Genomic DNA, 17,667 nt, shown 5'->3' with positions numbered 1-17,667 from the left:
CATTGTTTTCCTGGTATCACTGTAACGTACAATCTGCATTGTAAAATGCGCTATATAAATAAAGGTGACTTGACTTGACTTAGTGACCATATAGGCTAATAACATGAAAGTCTGAGACTTAAACTAACAGAATAAACTTACTCTGCAGTATTGAACCAAAAATAAGTGTTTAATAAACTAGTGTTTGAACTCACCTGAAGAGCTGTAGATGTTAGAGAGCATCAGTAACAGGGTTCCTATGACAACAAAAGCCATTTGTCCGGCTTCCAACAAGACTTGCGCTGTTATCTACGACATTAGTAGTTTCTGGACAAAAGACATTCTCACTGGAACATGCCAAGCGAAACAGTTTTAAACTCGTAAAATAAAACAAGAGCGGGGAAAGCACTTCAGCTGCTCTCTTGGAGAAATTCACAGCAGCGCATTACGATAAAGTCAGTGATGCCTGATGTGAAACGCGCGGATATTTGTATAAGGAATTGCATGATGACTCTGATGCCTAACTATTTTGTTCACTCCCTCTGTCACTCATTTGGCTGTAATATCGCACAGACTTCAGAAGCTGTTCTCCCATTCAGCTCACTGCATGTCGTTTGAGTAAGATGCTCGAGTGAGTGGGTCGAGTGTGAGCGCTCTGCAGAATGAAGCGCGTGGAGCTTCTGTCCGCCCGCGAGACTAGAGCGCGCTTCACAATGAAATCTTAAAGCGACAGCTTTGTTTTGCTGTCCTTGTCCATCGGTATTTCGTTTTATGATTTCTCCCCCGCTAAATAACAAAGAACAAACAATAACTTTATTTGTTATTTTATAATGATTTATTTGATACTTTTTAAAAATAAATATACACTATATTTAATATGTTATATTAGGCTATGTATAATTCAATTTAATATTATATCTATTATTCCAGTTAGGTAACAGGTACATACTTTAATTTTTTCTCCTGACCATAGGTGGCACAATATCTCATCTCAGCACTTTTGATTAATGGCTTTTTTATTTTTTTAAAATCTGAATACCAACATTTGTGAGATTTTGTCAGCCGAAACAGTTTTGAGGTTTGTGTCTCAGTAAAACAGGACATTGTGTTATGTTGAATATCAAAGTTTTTGAGTCTGTTTTTTTATTTGGGATTTATGGACACATTCATGTTTTTAGATTTGTTGAGTAAACGTTATAATTTTTATTTTTAAGTAAATATAAAATTAGGCCCTTGGGGTATTCTGTCTGTATATAAGCCATAGAATAATTTCAGTAGCACCTCAATGCAGTACACGAGATCCGGGGGGCGGAGTTGGATCCAGATATAAGGGGTGGAGATTGGTAGGTTTAGGGGTGGGTTTAGGGATTAAGGGGTGGAGATGGATAGGTTTAGGGATCAGGGGGTGGAGATGGGTAGGTTTAGGTATATGTAAGGTGGGAGGAGTTGGATCTGGATCCGACTCCTCCCCGTGGATTTCTTGTTCCGCAGTGAGGACCATCTGATGATTTGTCGGTCATCGGTTAATCAATTATTCAACTAAATTGTCAAAATAGCATTTAAAATAGTATAGTTGATTTAGTATTTTACATTAATGACACTTTGAAAAAATATAAATATTGATAAGAATTATACCTCAGACGGTCCGCGGTCATTTCTGACCGAAGCATTTTCTGTTTTGAATTTCTAAAAATCACAGTGTGTGAACACACAAAAAAATTGAGGTCAAGATCCGAGCATGCTAAGTGGTCGTAAAAAAAATAGTAACGATTTTGGTCTTCGGTCAAAAATGACCGACCCATAGGAAATGAATGGGAAATTGACAAAAAAATAATAAAAAATCTTCGAATTTTTGTGTGTACAATCTACAAATTGGCCACAATCCTAAAAAAAAGTACACAGCTGTAAAGGGGTGACACTCTACAACATCAATAGTGCAAAAAAGACACACCCACCCACACACACACACATACAAACACACTTTTATACACATACACACCAATAAATTTTTATTACAAAAAATCTGTTTTGAATTTTTAAAAATCACAGCTTCATCGGAATGTTACAAAACTTGGTGACTTTTATGGCATTAGGTATGTGAACACACACAAAAAAAATAAAATAGGTCATGATCCGAGCATGCTAAGTCATCGTAAAAAAAAATAGTCACACTTGTGGTCTTCAGTCAAAAATTACCCCCATAGGAAATGAATGGGAAATTGACAAAAAATCCCAAAATAATTTTTTTAAATATTATTTTACATAAAGTGTTATAATTGAATGAATTGCATTTTTTGTTACAAATTCTGTAAAAAAAAAAAAAAAAAGTAAATGTGTCCATAAACAGCTAGGGAATTCACATGCCTCTCCATAGAGAGCTGTACATGCCATCTAGTGGTTACACAATGGTTCTACGCTTTCTCTCCATACTCTCACCAGATGGTGCTAATCTGCTTAAAACATTTTTTTTGAAGGCATAGACTCTATATTAAACTAAAATACTGCATAAAAAAAAACATATTTAAATATATATATTTTTTTTATTAATTTCAATGGCAAAAATAGACCATAAATATTGCATAAATATTAATAAATTCAATCAAATTCTCTCAAAATACAAAATTAAATAGAATAAATATTATAGAACAAAAATAAATTGTATTGGTTTTACTGGGATGGAGGAAGTTTCATTTTTAGGTCTCCGGTCACTTCTGACCGGGAAGGCCCAGGATGTGACTCCGAAACGAAGACCGTCTGAGGGTTAAGTTTATCCAGGCAGGGTAAACTACCCCAAGGTATATTACCCCAATATAGGGGCCATCATACCCCTCTTTTAATATTTGACATTTTGTGCTATAACAACTAAATTAGCAAATGTTATTTATTTCCTAATAACACATTGGCTGATGTATCATCATCCTGCACATGCAAACCTTGTACCTAAATCTACACTATTAAGGATGTCATCTTTAGATCACAGTTAGACCTTCCCCCCACCAAGAAGACAAAACACATATTCAAATCTGCTGCTGCATTTATTGAACAAAACTTGTTTTGGAGGTATGAAAGTAATTTTTTTCATGAGATGTATTTTTGTCAGACTGTCCTGACAAAACTTACTAAGTTTGAATTATTCTTTTGTTGACTTCTAAGTGACATGGTTAGCATGTGTCAAAATCAGTGTGTCTAGCAGGAATATGATGTTCTGTCGGCTGATAGGGTTGAGGACGGTTGCAACAAGTTATAAATTGCATGTTTAATAAAATTTTGTTGCATTGCAAATTGTTCAATTCTTCCTGTCTGACACTGAAATATGGAGAGATTGAATAGCATCTGTAACACCTGCACAAAGAATCTATGTACATTAACACAAAACTAGTGGACCTGGAACTCACAGAACGTGTAAAAAATGAACACAGGTTGTGTCATTTTAACACATTCTCAGGGACTCACTTTAACATATGTCAGTGTGTTCTGAAGCAAAAATTATCTTTGTTTAGACAATCTGGCTATCCTTTCAGGGATGCATTTTGATGAATATATATGCGGCTATATTTTACAGCGACCCATTAAGCGTGGACTTTATTTCCAATGCAATCAGACCTCTCATTGATCGGCCTTCTTGAGATTTACTGGTGCTCTTCTCCAGGGCTTTCCTTAAGCCATGTGCCATTTTTCTTTACTGCATTGACTTTGTGTCTTTTGTGAAAGACCACCATTATTGAAGTGAGAAGCGAACATTTGTCTTTCTTTGAAGCCCAAAATGGGCTGAGAATCAGAGGACAGACAACAGTTGTGAGCTCCAAGGAAACCAACTGTGCAACAAATTGAAATTCTCCTCACCTCGGTTGAGAAATTGCTCTGAGTAATAGCAAACAATGTCTGAGAGGTCCGAATGAAAACCTTCATCAAGATCTCAGTGCATCAATAAGTATTTTGAAAACATGAATTTGCTGTCCACGCATGGCGGGTTCACGCTTCTGTGCTCACATCAGAAACAACGGCCCTGTCAATATTCTAAAAGCAATGTTTTATGTGGTTCCCTAAATAAAAGAAGTTAATTAATATAATAACTCCCTCAGACTGAGATGAGATGACATTTCTTTCAGCCTTTTCTCTGATACTCATCAACATGCACCTACATGTCAAAGGAGCATGTCAGCTGTGATTGCCTTGCAGATGACACACAATTATGTGTTTAGACATATTCAGACTATAGTGCTGCCACAAACAAATGATCGTCTTGCTATACTGTAATCACAAAGCGGATGAGTCATAGTTTCTTTCTGCCACAGAAACTATGGTCCCTTAACAATGTGTGGCACATTACAAAAAAACTCAGCACAAACAAATAATGTGTCTTACTAAATGTGTATCTCCTCAAAGGATTTTATTGGCATATATGGATGTAAATTGCACAAGAACCGAACTACAATTACGCTTTCTTCCAATATGCCTTTATAAACTGCAAGCTTTAAGTGAACTAAAGTATATTTTCCCTTTAAAAACTGCTATTAATCCATATGCTGTCTCAAAGGAACACTCAGCAAAGCAGCAAAGTATTTCTTCTAGGAAAAAGCATGACTATGCATAACCAGTTTTCTTCAGCTGTAAATACTGTTTAGATTCCCACAACATTTTGTTTTCACCAAAAGTGACGCATGGTACAAATGGACAGAAAAGAAAAAGCAAAGCTCAAAGGTGACCCAAGTTATGGCTTCCTGTTCTTTCAGCACAATGGCACATGATAGTAAACATAGACTCATCCGTGCTCTCTTACAAAAAAAGGATAGTTGATGCTTGGAGAAGCTTTGACGCAAATACATTTGAGTACTTTTGATCAGACCAAGCACCTCCAGATACGATTCCATGTATTCCATGTAAACACACTGCGAAGAAACAACAACAGCATGACGCTAAAAAAAAACACAACTGCTGCGAACCACAGACGTAATTGTGTTCTTGATGGCCTAAGTTGGCCTATAGCCCATGTTTCTGTTTCTGCTGTCCACAGTTCCTGTCAGTGGCGTGGCAGTGCCATATGGCCCTGGCTCTGAGTTTCTCCTGGATTCAGGAAAGGGGCGGGAGAGGTGGGGGACGAAGAGACTGCGGGTCACTCCGGGGCAGGGCGAGCTTTTCATAACAAAGGGCCTGCTCCTGGGACGTGTGCTCAAGTAGATATGCCTACTGCGAGGACACAATAGCTTTGTGATGATTTCCTGTGGTCGGGCACAACTAAATAACAGCTCAGGGACAGAAGTGAGGGCGTTAATCTGATGATAAATGCAGGAGTTTGGGATGAGGATAGTGATGAGGGGGGATCTGAGGTCAGTTGGGATAAAAAGAGCAGACCGCACACCTGCCTGGCAACATCAATAAAACTTCACAGTTTGACCTCTGGTCGACACAACTGTGACCCATGGGAATAGCGTGATTGCTATGGTACAGATGCTTTTGTTTATTAATTCACTTGAGGATGGAGTGGTTTTACACAAGAATACAAACTATTGAGGTTTTCTGTGCAGAATTATGATGAAAATGGTCAAAGAAACTGTTAGTTACTGAAAGTTGAGAATAGTGCCTAAAATGTATATATTTACTGCCACCTACTGGAGATATCAATGCCATGAGTGGACAGAAGGGTTGGGAATCAAAATCAGGGCCTCATTTATAAAGACATGCGTAGAATGATCCTATGTGAGCGGACAAAAATGTCCATAACATCCGAATGCACAAAATATGTTCCTAAATGCTTCCCTCTTTTGCAGTTCATTTAATTCAAGCACAATGTGAACAAGCACATCAATGTGTGTATGTATAGGCCTTTGTTGTATTATTTTAATTAAGCTACTGGTGTACAGTAATGTCCAAAAGTGATGTCCAGAGGGTTATTTTGCACAATATTTCATTTAATGACATGTCAAGTTCTATTAAACAATAAAAATATGAGTGTGGTTGGTTAAGGTATTAAAATGTAAAAATTATTTGGCAAGAAAGGCAAACTTCAGCATATAATTAAACCGGTTATATTATGCAAAAAAGGCATAGAAAAACAAAAAGCTCACATGAAATAAATTATTGACGACAATGTAATGTTATAATTTTTTTTAAAGTTTTTGATTACAGCAGCCATTCTCCTGGGCAATAACTCACTAACCTTTGCACACGTGTCGTACTTAACCCTTAAACAGGCAAGAGTATAAAATGATAAGCAACAAATAATTTCATGCCATTTTTTATATCATCTGGACTTAAGTAAATCATATCCAAAAGAATTTTTGAAAAATGATATGTAGGCCTATTTTGGATTTTATGAGTTGTGACTCCCAGATCACATTGCCTGTTAAGGGTATAAAAAAGGACCAAATCTACTGTAACTGCCATGGCATGTTTAAAACAATTATATCCTATACTTCAACTCATATAATGTTGACATATTATATATCATTGGAAAGCTTACAAACTCAAGATTCAGCCTGTGAAAACCGTTTTGAAATTTGGACCTTGTTTTACCATAAAAATGGTAAAAAAAATTTGGTAAAATGGTAAAAAATGTTGGATTTAGGTCAGGTTGACTAATTGATCACAGATAACTTGAAGCAAATCATGTGACCAGCATACTCAAGACAGACAGGCTGTATCAGTTTAACCTGTACATTTTATAATTTGTAAAAAAAAAAAATACCTCAGAATACAAAGATTGTTACAAAAATGAATACAAAGGTAATCCCTTTTTTATGCCCAAAAGTGGCAATGTGACTCAGGTGTAACATATATTTCAAAACGTGCTAAATAACAACATGAACGACATTTTTATAAATTTTCTTTTTCAATTTTCTTAAGACAATGTTCATAATTAATGTTAGCAGTGTTAGTATTATTTTTTTCAAAAGAAAAGTAAGTTTAATATATATTTACTTATCTCAAAATCTGAATGACCTGCACCACTGGCAGCCATGTTGGATTTAGGTCAGGCTGACTAATTAATCACAATTTTTTTTAAACAAATCATGTGACCAGCATACTCAAGACAGACCAGGCTGTGATAAATGATAAAAGGATTTGATGAAAAAATCATTCTTACGCCCCAAAAAAGACGACAAAAACTATGTTACTCCAATCCTCCTTAATTTCTTCCCAAAGTTGAGCTTCATTGTAAGACCTGCATGACTTATCACAATTCAGGTTTATAATTTTCCAAAGGTTTTCAATGGCTTTAAGGTCAATGGGCCACTTCAAAATGCTGAGCATGAACACTTTCATTGTGTGTAACTTTATTCCATTTGCAATGTCTTGGCATTGTTATCGTATTGGGTACTGTATTTGACCTCTGGTCAAAATGCTCTCTAGTCTTCCTTGACCAGCCACAGCACTTTACATTCTGCATGGTAGTGGTCTCATTGTGTTTTGAAATAATTCAGTCGACGTTGTGACCATTTACATCTTACATATGACAAATCCAAAACTGATTGACCAGATTTAGCCATTTCAACAATATCCTCATTGGTAGCAATGGACAGCTCCTTCCATCTGGGGATTTTCGCTAAAACCCACAAAATTACATCTAATAATAGCTAACCACATCGTGATTTATTGAATTATATGCTGGGAATAATGAGTGTAAGCTTTGGTATGACTGACCACTTGACCAAATATGAAGTCCACACAATTTGGTATGTTTCATTGTGTCATGACAATTGAAACGTGTAACGCGTACATACGTTTTACACTCCAGGCACAACTTCACAACATACATACAAAATATTGAATAAACATTTGAAAAAAGTTTGAAAAAAGTGTGAAGAAGAGAATTTTTCTAGGTCAGACACCACTTTAGACCACTAATGTATGAGGGTATAGAACTAAATTTCCACCTTTATAAATCCCAATTTGTTCCTCACTTTTGATGTAGGATGAAATCCATGGATGAAATCCATGGTAGGCTATCAAATCCGATCATACGTACAAAACTTTTTGTATGTTTTCCAACCCAGTTCATTAAAAAACGCTATCTAAACAGCATCTTTCACATTGGATGGTGAAGGCGATTTCAATTGCATACAAGAGTAAAGGGTTGGCTCTGCCTGCAGGGGTGCGTGCACGTTCCACAAGGGGCATGACAAAGTCGTTCTTTAGAGGGGTGTCTGTAGAGGACGTTTGTGAGGTGGCCAGTTGGGCATCACTGCACACGTTTGTTCGGTTTTAAAGACTAGATGTCACTGCGGTGATCAGTCTGTCACTCCCTTGAAAAACATGGGGATATGTGGTGGTGGGGCGTGAATATATGTCCCATAGTTATGGTTTGTACCGAGTGAACCGACTGAATGGGAACATTGAGTTTTACATATAATACTGTTCCCAGAAGGAAGGATACAAGGTGCAACAGGTAATCCCGCCCACGTCGGCATGTGTCATTAGCCTTTGAATAAAGTGTCTTCAGAGAATGACGCGAGAGAGCGATATCCCATAGTCATGTGTTATACCTCATTTCCCTCTTTCTTGGAACAGTAGTTACATGCATATCTCAACGTTCTTTTTACTAAATCCAAAACATACAGCGCAACAAGTGCAGTCTGACTCATTTTAACCAATTCTTTTTAGTGACTGATTGCAATTTTTAATTCAACAAATGAATGGTGAAAATATACCTTTCAACTCTAGACTCCAAGAAATTATTAGAAAAGTTAAAGGTTGAAGATGCAGGGAAAAGTCATATCTCTATTGCCCCAGGGTCTTACACTCTGCAAATGTACAAAAAGTAGTCGAGGGGGAGGGGTCTCTTTAGCTGTTGTCATGGCAACACCTGAGAAGTCCCTTGAGGCTGCACCTGTTTTAGCAGTCAGGTGAATAAAAGTAATTTTTTGGCTTATAGCTTTTGTGAACACTTCAAACTAAATGCAGTCAGTTTAATAAACAAATATTTATCATTAAGTGCATTTTTATATTTTAAACATATACTGACAATCAAATCTGTAAAACACCTAAAACATTTCGGAAAATTAACTCACCACTAACGCCAATAGCCCGCTCCAAATCCAGGTGTGACAGACTCTTTGAAGTGATTGAAGAAAAGGTGGGTGTGATATCTGTGTCTTTGGATTGTGTATATATGTTTAGCTGAAGAAGTGCTCTGAGTAGATGGAGCAGCATCTTTCTTCTTGTGCACAGAAACTTTTTGCTTCAGTCCTCTATTCTTCAATGCCCAGAGGAATTCAGTAGAAAAAATTATCTAGCATAAAAAGAAATCCATTCAAGTAAGTCCAAGATATTTACGATATAGGCTACTGTTGAAATACAATTTGGATGGACTTATCTTGGTCTGAAAGCAGAGGTGAAACAAACGCATCAGTTCCAGCTATGTGGCTATTGGAAATGATAGTGCCACTGGAGCTCGCTCTCTCTCTCTCTCTCTCTCTCTCTCTCTCTCTCTCTCTCTCTCTCTCTCTCTCTCTCTCTCTCTCTCTCTCTCTCTCTCTGCCCATCTGCATCATTTGAATCCAAAGATTCCCTAGAGAACCTGTTCAACAGATTGTAACAAAAAATCTATACAAAACATGCTTACTAACAGACCGCTTCTTTCGTAACTCTATACAATTAAACGAGTACCTCATGCAAAGAAAAGAGTGCTGCACTATTTACTAACAAAAATAAAATCAAGGAATGTGTTTATGAAGGCAGAATATAGAAGTCTATTGTCCCTGTGATGAGGTACATTCTCACAGCTGAGGTTCACCTCATTGTTTCTTTACCCTCCCTTTTGTTAGTTTTGTTGAGTCTGAATGGCCAAGGGGCAGTTAACAGAACACTATTGCCCCCTGCAATCCATTGACTTATTGATTCCAGATACATGGATCTCTATAACAGATGTTTAATTAGAAGAGAACTGCTCACTGTTGATATTAAGCTTCATAAAATAAGGATTTGGTTGATGTTCAAAATTTTAAATCACTGTCTTTTGAACACAGCTTTTATATCGTAGTACTTGGAAAAGTCTAAACCCATCTAAAGCTTCCATTAAGAGATACACATATCATGTGTCTGCATTTACAATATACTCCTCAAAAGTCAAAGAATCATAAACACGGGACGTGATGGTAAACTGTCCATTGTGCCAATGGATGGTATGCACATGAGATTTGCCTTGATGTTGAGAGTGGCGTGGGAGCTGTACCTCAGTCACGGGAAAGATGTCAATTTCGGGACACATCATCAGTAATGTACCTTTGAATCAGGGGGTGTTTCGGCCTTTCAACACTAGACACCCTCATCAAAGGTGGCCAGCTACAGGGTGATCAAACCTGAGCTTGTGTCCCATGCCCAATCATGAAAATTGCTTGGTTGATTACATGGCACAGCCCACGGGACTATGCAAGGCAGGAGGCGTCCTCTTCCCTGAGTCAAGCCTAGAGCTGACCGCATACCTTGTTCACCCTCCTCATGGAGGGTTGTGCCCTGGGTTCTCAAGTGGGTTATAGGGTGGGGGGATTAGTGAGTGGGTCGATTAGTGAGTGGGTCATGTTGATGCTCTATGAGCCCAACAAGGATCCTTTCTCTTAATCCATATCCACTGGCTGCTTCTTTCGGCAGCTTCCGAGACGGATCTAATTGTCTGTCGCAGAGCCTGTCCATGGATGCCAAGGTCTTTCAGCAGTCTGATGGTAGAAGAAGCCACAAAACCTCTGCAACCCACTTCAACCGGATAGACTTTCGCTTTCCATCCCCTTTGTTGAGCGTCTGCTGCCAGTTCTGTATAGCGCAGTTTCTTGCGTTCATAGGCCTCATCCGTTGAATTCTCCCATGGGACTGTGAGCTCAGTGATGTAAACAGACTTCAATGAAGGGGACCAGAGAACCAAGTCTGGCCTAAGGGTGGTGACTGCAATCTCAGCTGGAAAGATTAGTTGCTGGCCAATATCGACAAGCATCTTCCAGTCCCGGGCCATGGCTAGCTGTCCAGCCTCTGCTTTGGTAGGGGGATGTTTGGGCTTCTTCTGTCCCTCTCGGATGAAGGTTGGGGCCGTGGTGGAATTGATTGCTCTCAGGGGCAAGGAGTTGGTGGTATTCCTCTGGCTCTCAAGAGCTGCTGCCAGACTCTTGAGGACCTGGTTGTGTCTCCAGGTGTAACGACCTTGTGTGAGGCTGGTTTTACAACCAGCCAAGATGTGCTTAAGAGTCGCTGGAGTTGGGCAGAGGGCACAGATTGGGTCCTCTCCATACCACTGGTGGAGGTTTTTTGGAGAGGGGAGCACATCATAGGTGGCTCTTATGATGAAGCTGATGTTACTTGCCTCCATTTCCCAGAGCTCCCTCCAACTAAGCTTTCTCCTCTCCAGGCCTTCCCACCTCATCCATTGTCCCTGCTTGGCGAGAGAGACAGCCTTTGCACTTCTTTCCGCCTCCTCCTGACGGCGCACCTCCTCGACCACCATTTTCCTCCTCTCTGATGTTGAGGCCTTACGCCAAGTTGGCTTACTTGCGGTAAGGCCAAGGCCTCCTCTCCCCAACTGGACGTGCCCTACAATGTCGCTGTGCCTCAGGGCTGACGTAGCTTGCTGGACCGCCTCGGATGGTATCCATTTCTGTCCAGTTAACAGAGGTGGAACGGCATTGCTGATGGTCTGGTCCCTGGAGTCCTTCAAAGTCATCTGGAGTCTCACTTTAGAGCACTTGTACTCCTCGGTGAGGCTCGTGATAGGTAGTTCAAGGACCCCTTTGCCGTAGAGGCTGATGTTAGTCAGACAGTGTGGGACGCCGAGCCATTTCTTCACGTATGAAGTCACGGTTCGCTCCATCTTAGTAGGGTACTGTTGATGGTTTCCAGACCGTTGGTAATGTCCTGCCTTACCTGCTGAACTTGGTCTTTGTCCCCAAGGCTTGCATTGTACCATCTACCCAGGCTTTTGACAGGTTGCTCAGACACTGTTGGTATTGGGTCATCACCAATGCAGAACTTCACATCTTTAAGCTGTCCCTTAACTATTGAGATGCTTCGTGACTTGTTCGGTTTGATTTTCATCCGAGCCCACTTGATGTTCTCCTGCAGTTTTCCAAGTAGCCGCCTGGCACATGCTGCAGTAGTGGTCAATGTGGTCATGTCATCCATGTATGCTCGGATAGGTGGAAGGCGGATCCCGTTCTTAGTTCGCTCACCCCCCACCACCCATTTTGAGGCCCTGATGATGACCTCCATGGCCATTGTGAAGGCCAGAGGGGATATTGTACAGCCTGCCATGATGCCTACTTCTACGCGCTGCCATGATGTTGTAAAGTCGGTTGTTGTAAAGCACAGTTGCAGGTCTTCGAAGTAGGCTTTTACTAGACTAGTGACGGATGATGGAACGTGGAAGAAGTTGAAGGATTCCCAGAGGAGGTTATGGGGAACTGATCCAAAGGCATTGGCCAGGTTAAGGAAGATGACATGGATGTCTCTCTTGTCTTTCTTCGCCGCTTGGATCTGGTGCCAGATCATGCTGTTATGCTCCAAGCAACCAGAGAACCCAGGAATGCCGGCCTTCTGTACGGATGTGTCAATGTACTTGTTCTTTTCCAGGTAGGTGGACAACCGCCGTGCTATCACACTGAAAAAGATTTTTCCCTCAACGTTGAGAAGGCAGATTGGCCGGAATTGAGGAACTGTGGTGTCCGTTCCGGAGACTATTGTGACCGTGCCGGAGACGATGGTGTCCGTGCCGGAGATGGTGGTGTCCTTTCCGGAGACGGTGGTGTCCGTGCCGGAAACGGTGGTGTCCGTGCCGGTGTCCGTGCCGGAAAAGGTGGTGTCCGTGCCGGAGACAATGGTGTCCATGCCGGAGACTTTGCTGTCTGTTCCGGAGACTGTGGTGTCTGTGCCGGTGGTGTCCGTGCCGGAGACTTTGGTGTCTGTTCCGGAGACGTTGGAGTCCTTTCCGGAGACTATGGTGTCCGTTCCAGAGACTTTGGTGTCCGTGCCAGAGATGTTGGTGTCCGTTCCGGAGACTGTGGTGTCCGTGCCGGAAAAGGTGGTGTCCGTGCCGGAGACGATGGTGTCCGTGCCGGAGACTTTGGTGTCCGTACCGGTGTCCGTGCCGGAGACGATGATGTCTATGCCGGAGACGGTGGTTTCCGTGCCGGAGACGTTGGTGTCCGTTCCGGAGACTTTGGTGTCCGTGCCAGAGATATTGGTGTCCCTGCCGGAGACTGTGGTGTCCGTGCCGGAGACTTTGGTGTCCGTGCCAGAGATATTGGTGTCCGTTCCGGAGACTGTGGTGTCCGTGCCGGAAAAGGTGGTGTCCTTGCCAGAGACGATGATGTCTATGCCGGAGACGGTGGTGTCCGTGCCGGTGTCCGTGTACAAAACTGTACAAAGACGGTGGTGTCCTTTCCAGAGACGGTGGTGTCCGTGCCGGTGTCCGTGTACAAAACTATACAAAGATGGTGGTGTCCTTTACGGAGACGGTGGTGTCCGTGCCGGAGACGGTGGTGTCCGTGCCGAAAACTTTGGTATCTTCCAAAGATTTGAATTTTGCCGCAATTTTTTTCAATTTTTTATAGATTGTTGATATTTCATCTAGTAAATACACAAAGTTTCACCATGCTAGCATATGTGCAAGTATTTAAAACAAGGGTGTTACAACTAGCCCCGCGTTAGGTTGTGCCCCGCTCTCCCCTATCCCCCCGGGACGTGAGGTAACAGAAGGGGGTACGTGAACAAAATGCTAAGTTTTGCGTTCATTTAACTGTACCGCACCTTAAAATAACATTAAAACTGAGCATATATTTCTAGCAGGTAAAATGCTGTAAATCCGATCAAATTACCTCATCTTTTGCAGTCAAAACTGACTGCATTCACTCAACAATGCTGCCTTGGCTTATCGCGCTATAGCCTACTGCCACGTAGCCTACCTTTGTAAAATTGGGGATTTAGCACTTACTAGCATGAAGAGCAAATATAGACACAGACTGTGCATAGAGATCAATTTAAGATTTAAACTCTCTTCGATACAAAAACATACTCTGTATGAGTTCCCGTGTGTAATGTAGATCACATTAATCGAATATCCACACGACTGCAAATGTGACATTAATTTTATACAACAGTTCAACAAACGAAAGGTATTAATATTAAGTGATGTTAATTTTAAACACAGTATTGTCAGTATTTTTTTCAACAAATAAATAGCTCCACAAAGAACAGCAGCACACAGCAGTGTTTGTGAATGAATCTGCGGCTTTGAACAAATCGTGAGAGTCAATGCTTCAATGATTCATTCATAATTACAGCCACTTGCTTCGTTAGGCTACTGAATGAATGAATGACTCGACTCACTCATAAAGACATGACTTGCCGCCACCTAATGGCGGTTTTAATTTAATATTTAAAAGCGTCACTTCGTTTTTTACCATCATTGCATATTTCTCTACTGAACTTTTTTTTTTTTTTATCTTTTTTTTAATCATTATTTATATTATAAAGGAATTTTTAAAGGTAAAAAATGCACTGAAAAAATCGATTTAAGGGGGCAAATAGTAATTGCCACTTGCTGAAAAGGTGTGACTGCAGAGAGAAGGATGTTAAAAGCGATACTCTAAAAAGTGGTACGATACTCTAAAAAGTTTGAGAACTTAACTGGTAGCTAATGTTCCCCACCTTGGCCTCGATGTGAAACGGCGACCATTAAACCCGTTTTTTCAAGGAATTGCAAAAAAAAAAAAAATAAAAAAAAATAATAATAATTCCCGCGTGACCAAACATGCTGGGACGATTTATCTACTTACAAGGATGAGCTTCTTGTAAGCGCTGTCTCTAGCATAGTCACGCGCAAACAAAACAAACTGACGACTCTTAAGCTGAAAAACGTAAACATTTCTTAGTGATTCCAAACTTTTGTTTATTATTTGTGTAAAATATATTTTATATTACATATTATAATTATATAATAGCCTATAGCCTACCATATAATTATATAAAGTATAATTACTTTATCGATAATTATACTTAGGCCTATTTAATAAATATATATTTTTTGTTATTATTAGGCTATTGTTATTTTAATATTAGTAGGCTTTATTTATTGCTTGTTCTGACAAAAGTAGGCCTATATAGGGTCAGTTGCTTCCAGGCTCGTATGCCCCATGTCTTCGTTTACATGAGCTGCAGTGGATCAAAAACTCACTAAGTCAAATGTCTGGATTAATGGTTGTGTAACGCCACTGAAATCTATAGTTTTATATCGGCAGAGTGGTCTATTATTATGGGGGTGGTTAAATGTCAGTAAATCTGTGTATGTTTGGCTTAGAGTTTAAACGGATTTAAAACCATTTATTGTACAGATTGAAATTTTACACAGTATCCTGTCCCAGTTGTCAAACATTTATATTAAGCTAGTCTAAGTCTTTTAGAAATATCTTTCTGAGAACTGCACTTATAAGACCGTCTTTCCTTCGGAAAATTAAATACTATGTGCAGTGTTGAATTTTTTGAGAGTCTACCTTGACCACTAGGTGGCAGAGCAGACTCACCAAAATATTTAATTTGTTCAGAAATGCAAAGGTTCAAATGAAAATGTTACATCTTTTTTTGGTTAAAAGCTATAAATAATCTTTAATCTTTAAATAGACAGGTAAAACAAAGGTACCACCAAAATAATTTTATAGAAGCCAAATAAAAACTGAAGGTTTATGTTAAATCCTAATTATTATTATTATAGAAAATGTCTTGTTCTCATTTTATGTATTTACGTTCTTGCCTGAACTTCTTTTATAGAAACAACATAAATGCAACTACATTGCCCATTAAATTAATGGAAACCCAGAAATGAAAATGATCCCATAATTTACTCCCCCTCAAGCCATCCTAGGTGTGTATGACTTTCTTCTTTCAGTCAAACACAGTCGGAGTTATGTTTAAAAATATCCTGACTCTTCCAAGCTTTAAAATGGGAATGAATTGTACCTTAGATTTTGAATCCCAAAAAAGCGCATCCAACCATCATAAAAGTAATCCATACGGCTCCAGGGGGTTCATAAAGGCCTTCTGAAGCGAAGCGATGTGTTTTTGTAATAAAAATATGAATATTTATAAATGTATAAGCTATAATCACTGGCTTCCGGTAACGGCCTTACGCAAGTTGAGAAGAGTGACCTCTGGCTCTGACCATTAACCATGACCCTGAGTGTTTAATGCCATGGAAATCCAACTGGATATTATAAAACTGAATGTGAAGAAAATGTCAAATTTTGTTTTGCACGCACATTATGTGCAGGTTATCCTGCCTCCCTCTGTGTTGCATACACAACAATGACAGCCTGTAGAATCTTTGTATATAGTGTCACTGCTTCATCAGTCAACAACCCTAAGATCTGATCATTTTTGCTCTTCTCTCTGAAGCAGCAGTGGTGACAGCAGCTGTCACTCTTTATTCTCTGTTTTTATTGGTGACACCCACAGACAAATATATTTCCTAGTATTGTATTCCATATTTTGCTAGTTGTAAATCTATATTTATACTATAATATCATATTTAAAATGTGTTGGTTGTGTGAAAGTTCATTTGACTTTGCCCAAGGTATTCAGTTGTTTTATAAATTTCATAATTTAAAATATATTTATGTCGCGGTTTGAAAATTATTGTCAGGAAATGGAGCTAATTTGTAAAACTAGCTCCATTTAAAACTGAATAACTGAAGCGTACACCACATGTTTGACCTTCCACCAAAACTTATTTGACCATTTTCTCTTAATCACAGTCTTTGTGCCAGACACGTTGTACCTGTAGTTCCAAGTTAGATGTAAAGCTCAGACAAGACAATCAAAGACCTGAGCTCACCAGTCCCCAATAATTGAGCAGCGCTAATGCATGAACTTCGGATGTGTTTCTATGGCAACCGGCCAATCGGAGAGGGTGAGAATGAGCTTTGCTCAGGGTCTGTATATGGCGTCTCCTGTAGCCTATAGCCTAATATCACAGATCAACTTATGTCACAATGCATTCGCCATAATTGGTTGCACCAATTCAGTCTGAAAGAAACGTACACTGAAAATTATTCTTAGGTCAAATATCCTAACCATAGAAAAATCTCAAATGCAGCTTTTTTATTTTTAAATTGTAACCAACAAGCAGATCAGGTGAGGATGAATGCATTGTTTTTATAGTTCAAATGAACGTACAGGAAATAAATTGTTTTGTGGTTTAGACCCATTCACCCACTGTAAAAAATATATATTTTCATGATTTGTTATCACAACTTTTTATCTTTTGTCAAATCAACTTATGTGGTTCAGATAACATAATTTTATATAAACAATCTCCATTGTATTAACTAAAAAAAAAAATCATTTCAATAAACTCAAAATTGTAAGGCAGCCAGGTAACTTACTATTTTTTTAAAGTTAAACCAACAATATTTTTGTCCTAGGATGCAGTGGAGAATGAGTTATTAATGTGCTTGCACTTTTGGTTTTGTTGCAGGTTTTGTTATTGTTTTATGTCAGGATGAATTTTTTAGTTGATTTTGTGAGTGTTTGGTCCTGGTAAACCAAGTGTTGTAAGGACCAAAGATGGTAATACATTCATTTTTTAACTTACCTTGTGGGGAAATATTTTGGTCCTGTATGAGGAAAACAGCTTATAAATTATAATCCAAATGATGTTTAAAACAAAATGCAAAATGTTTTCTGTTGGGATGTGTTAAAGGCTAGGGTAACGTTAGG

General features: G+C 39.3%; 2 protein-coding genes across 2 annotated transcripts in view; both read right to left on the bottom strand.

The window, feature by feature from the left end:
* LOC308693263 (roundabout homolog 2) overlaps positions 1–255 on the bottom strand; it is a gene marked incomplete at its 5' end in the record, with an annotated part of 54,266 nt that extends 54,011 nt beyond the window's left edge. Inside the window, one exon of the mRNA XM_081370059.1 lies at positions 195–255. Within this exon, the coding sequence (XP_081226185.1) occupies positions 195–255 (61 nt within the window). The remainder of the gene's footprint in view (positions 1–194) is intronic.
* The window catches only part of lim2.3 (lens intrinsic membrane protein 2.3), a gene marked incomplete at both ends in the record, with an annotated part of 157,370 nt that overhangs the window by 63,430 nt on the left and 76,273 nt on the right, over positions 1–17,667 (bottom strand). The window lies entirely within an intron of this gene.

The sequence above is a fragment of the Scardinius erythrophthalmus genome (genome assembly GCF_964197995.2).
Source record: "Scardinius erythrophthalmus genome assembly, chromosome: 7".
Classification (NCBI taxonomy): domain Eukaryota; kingdom Metazoa; phylum Chordata; class Actinopteri; order Cypriniformes; family Leuciscidae; genus Scardinius; species Scardinius erythrophthalmus.
The sequence above is the reverse complement of the archived record's forward strand: the minus strand, read 5'-3'. Positions and strand labels throughout refer to the sequence as shown.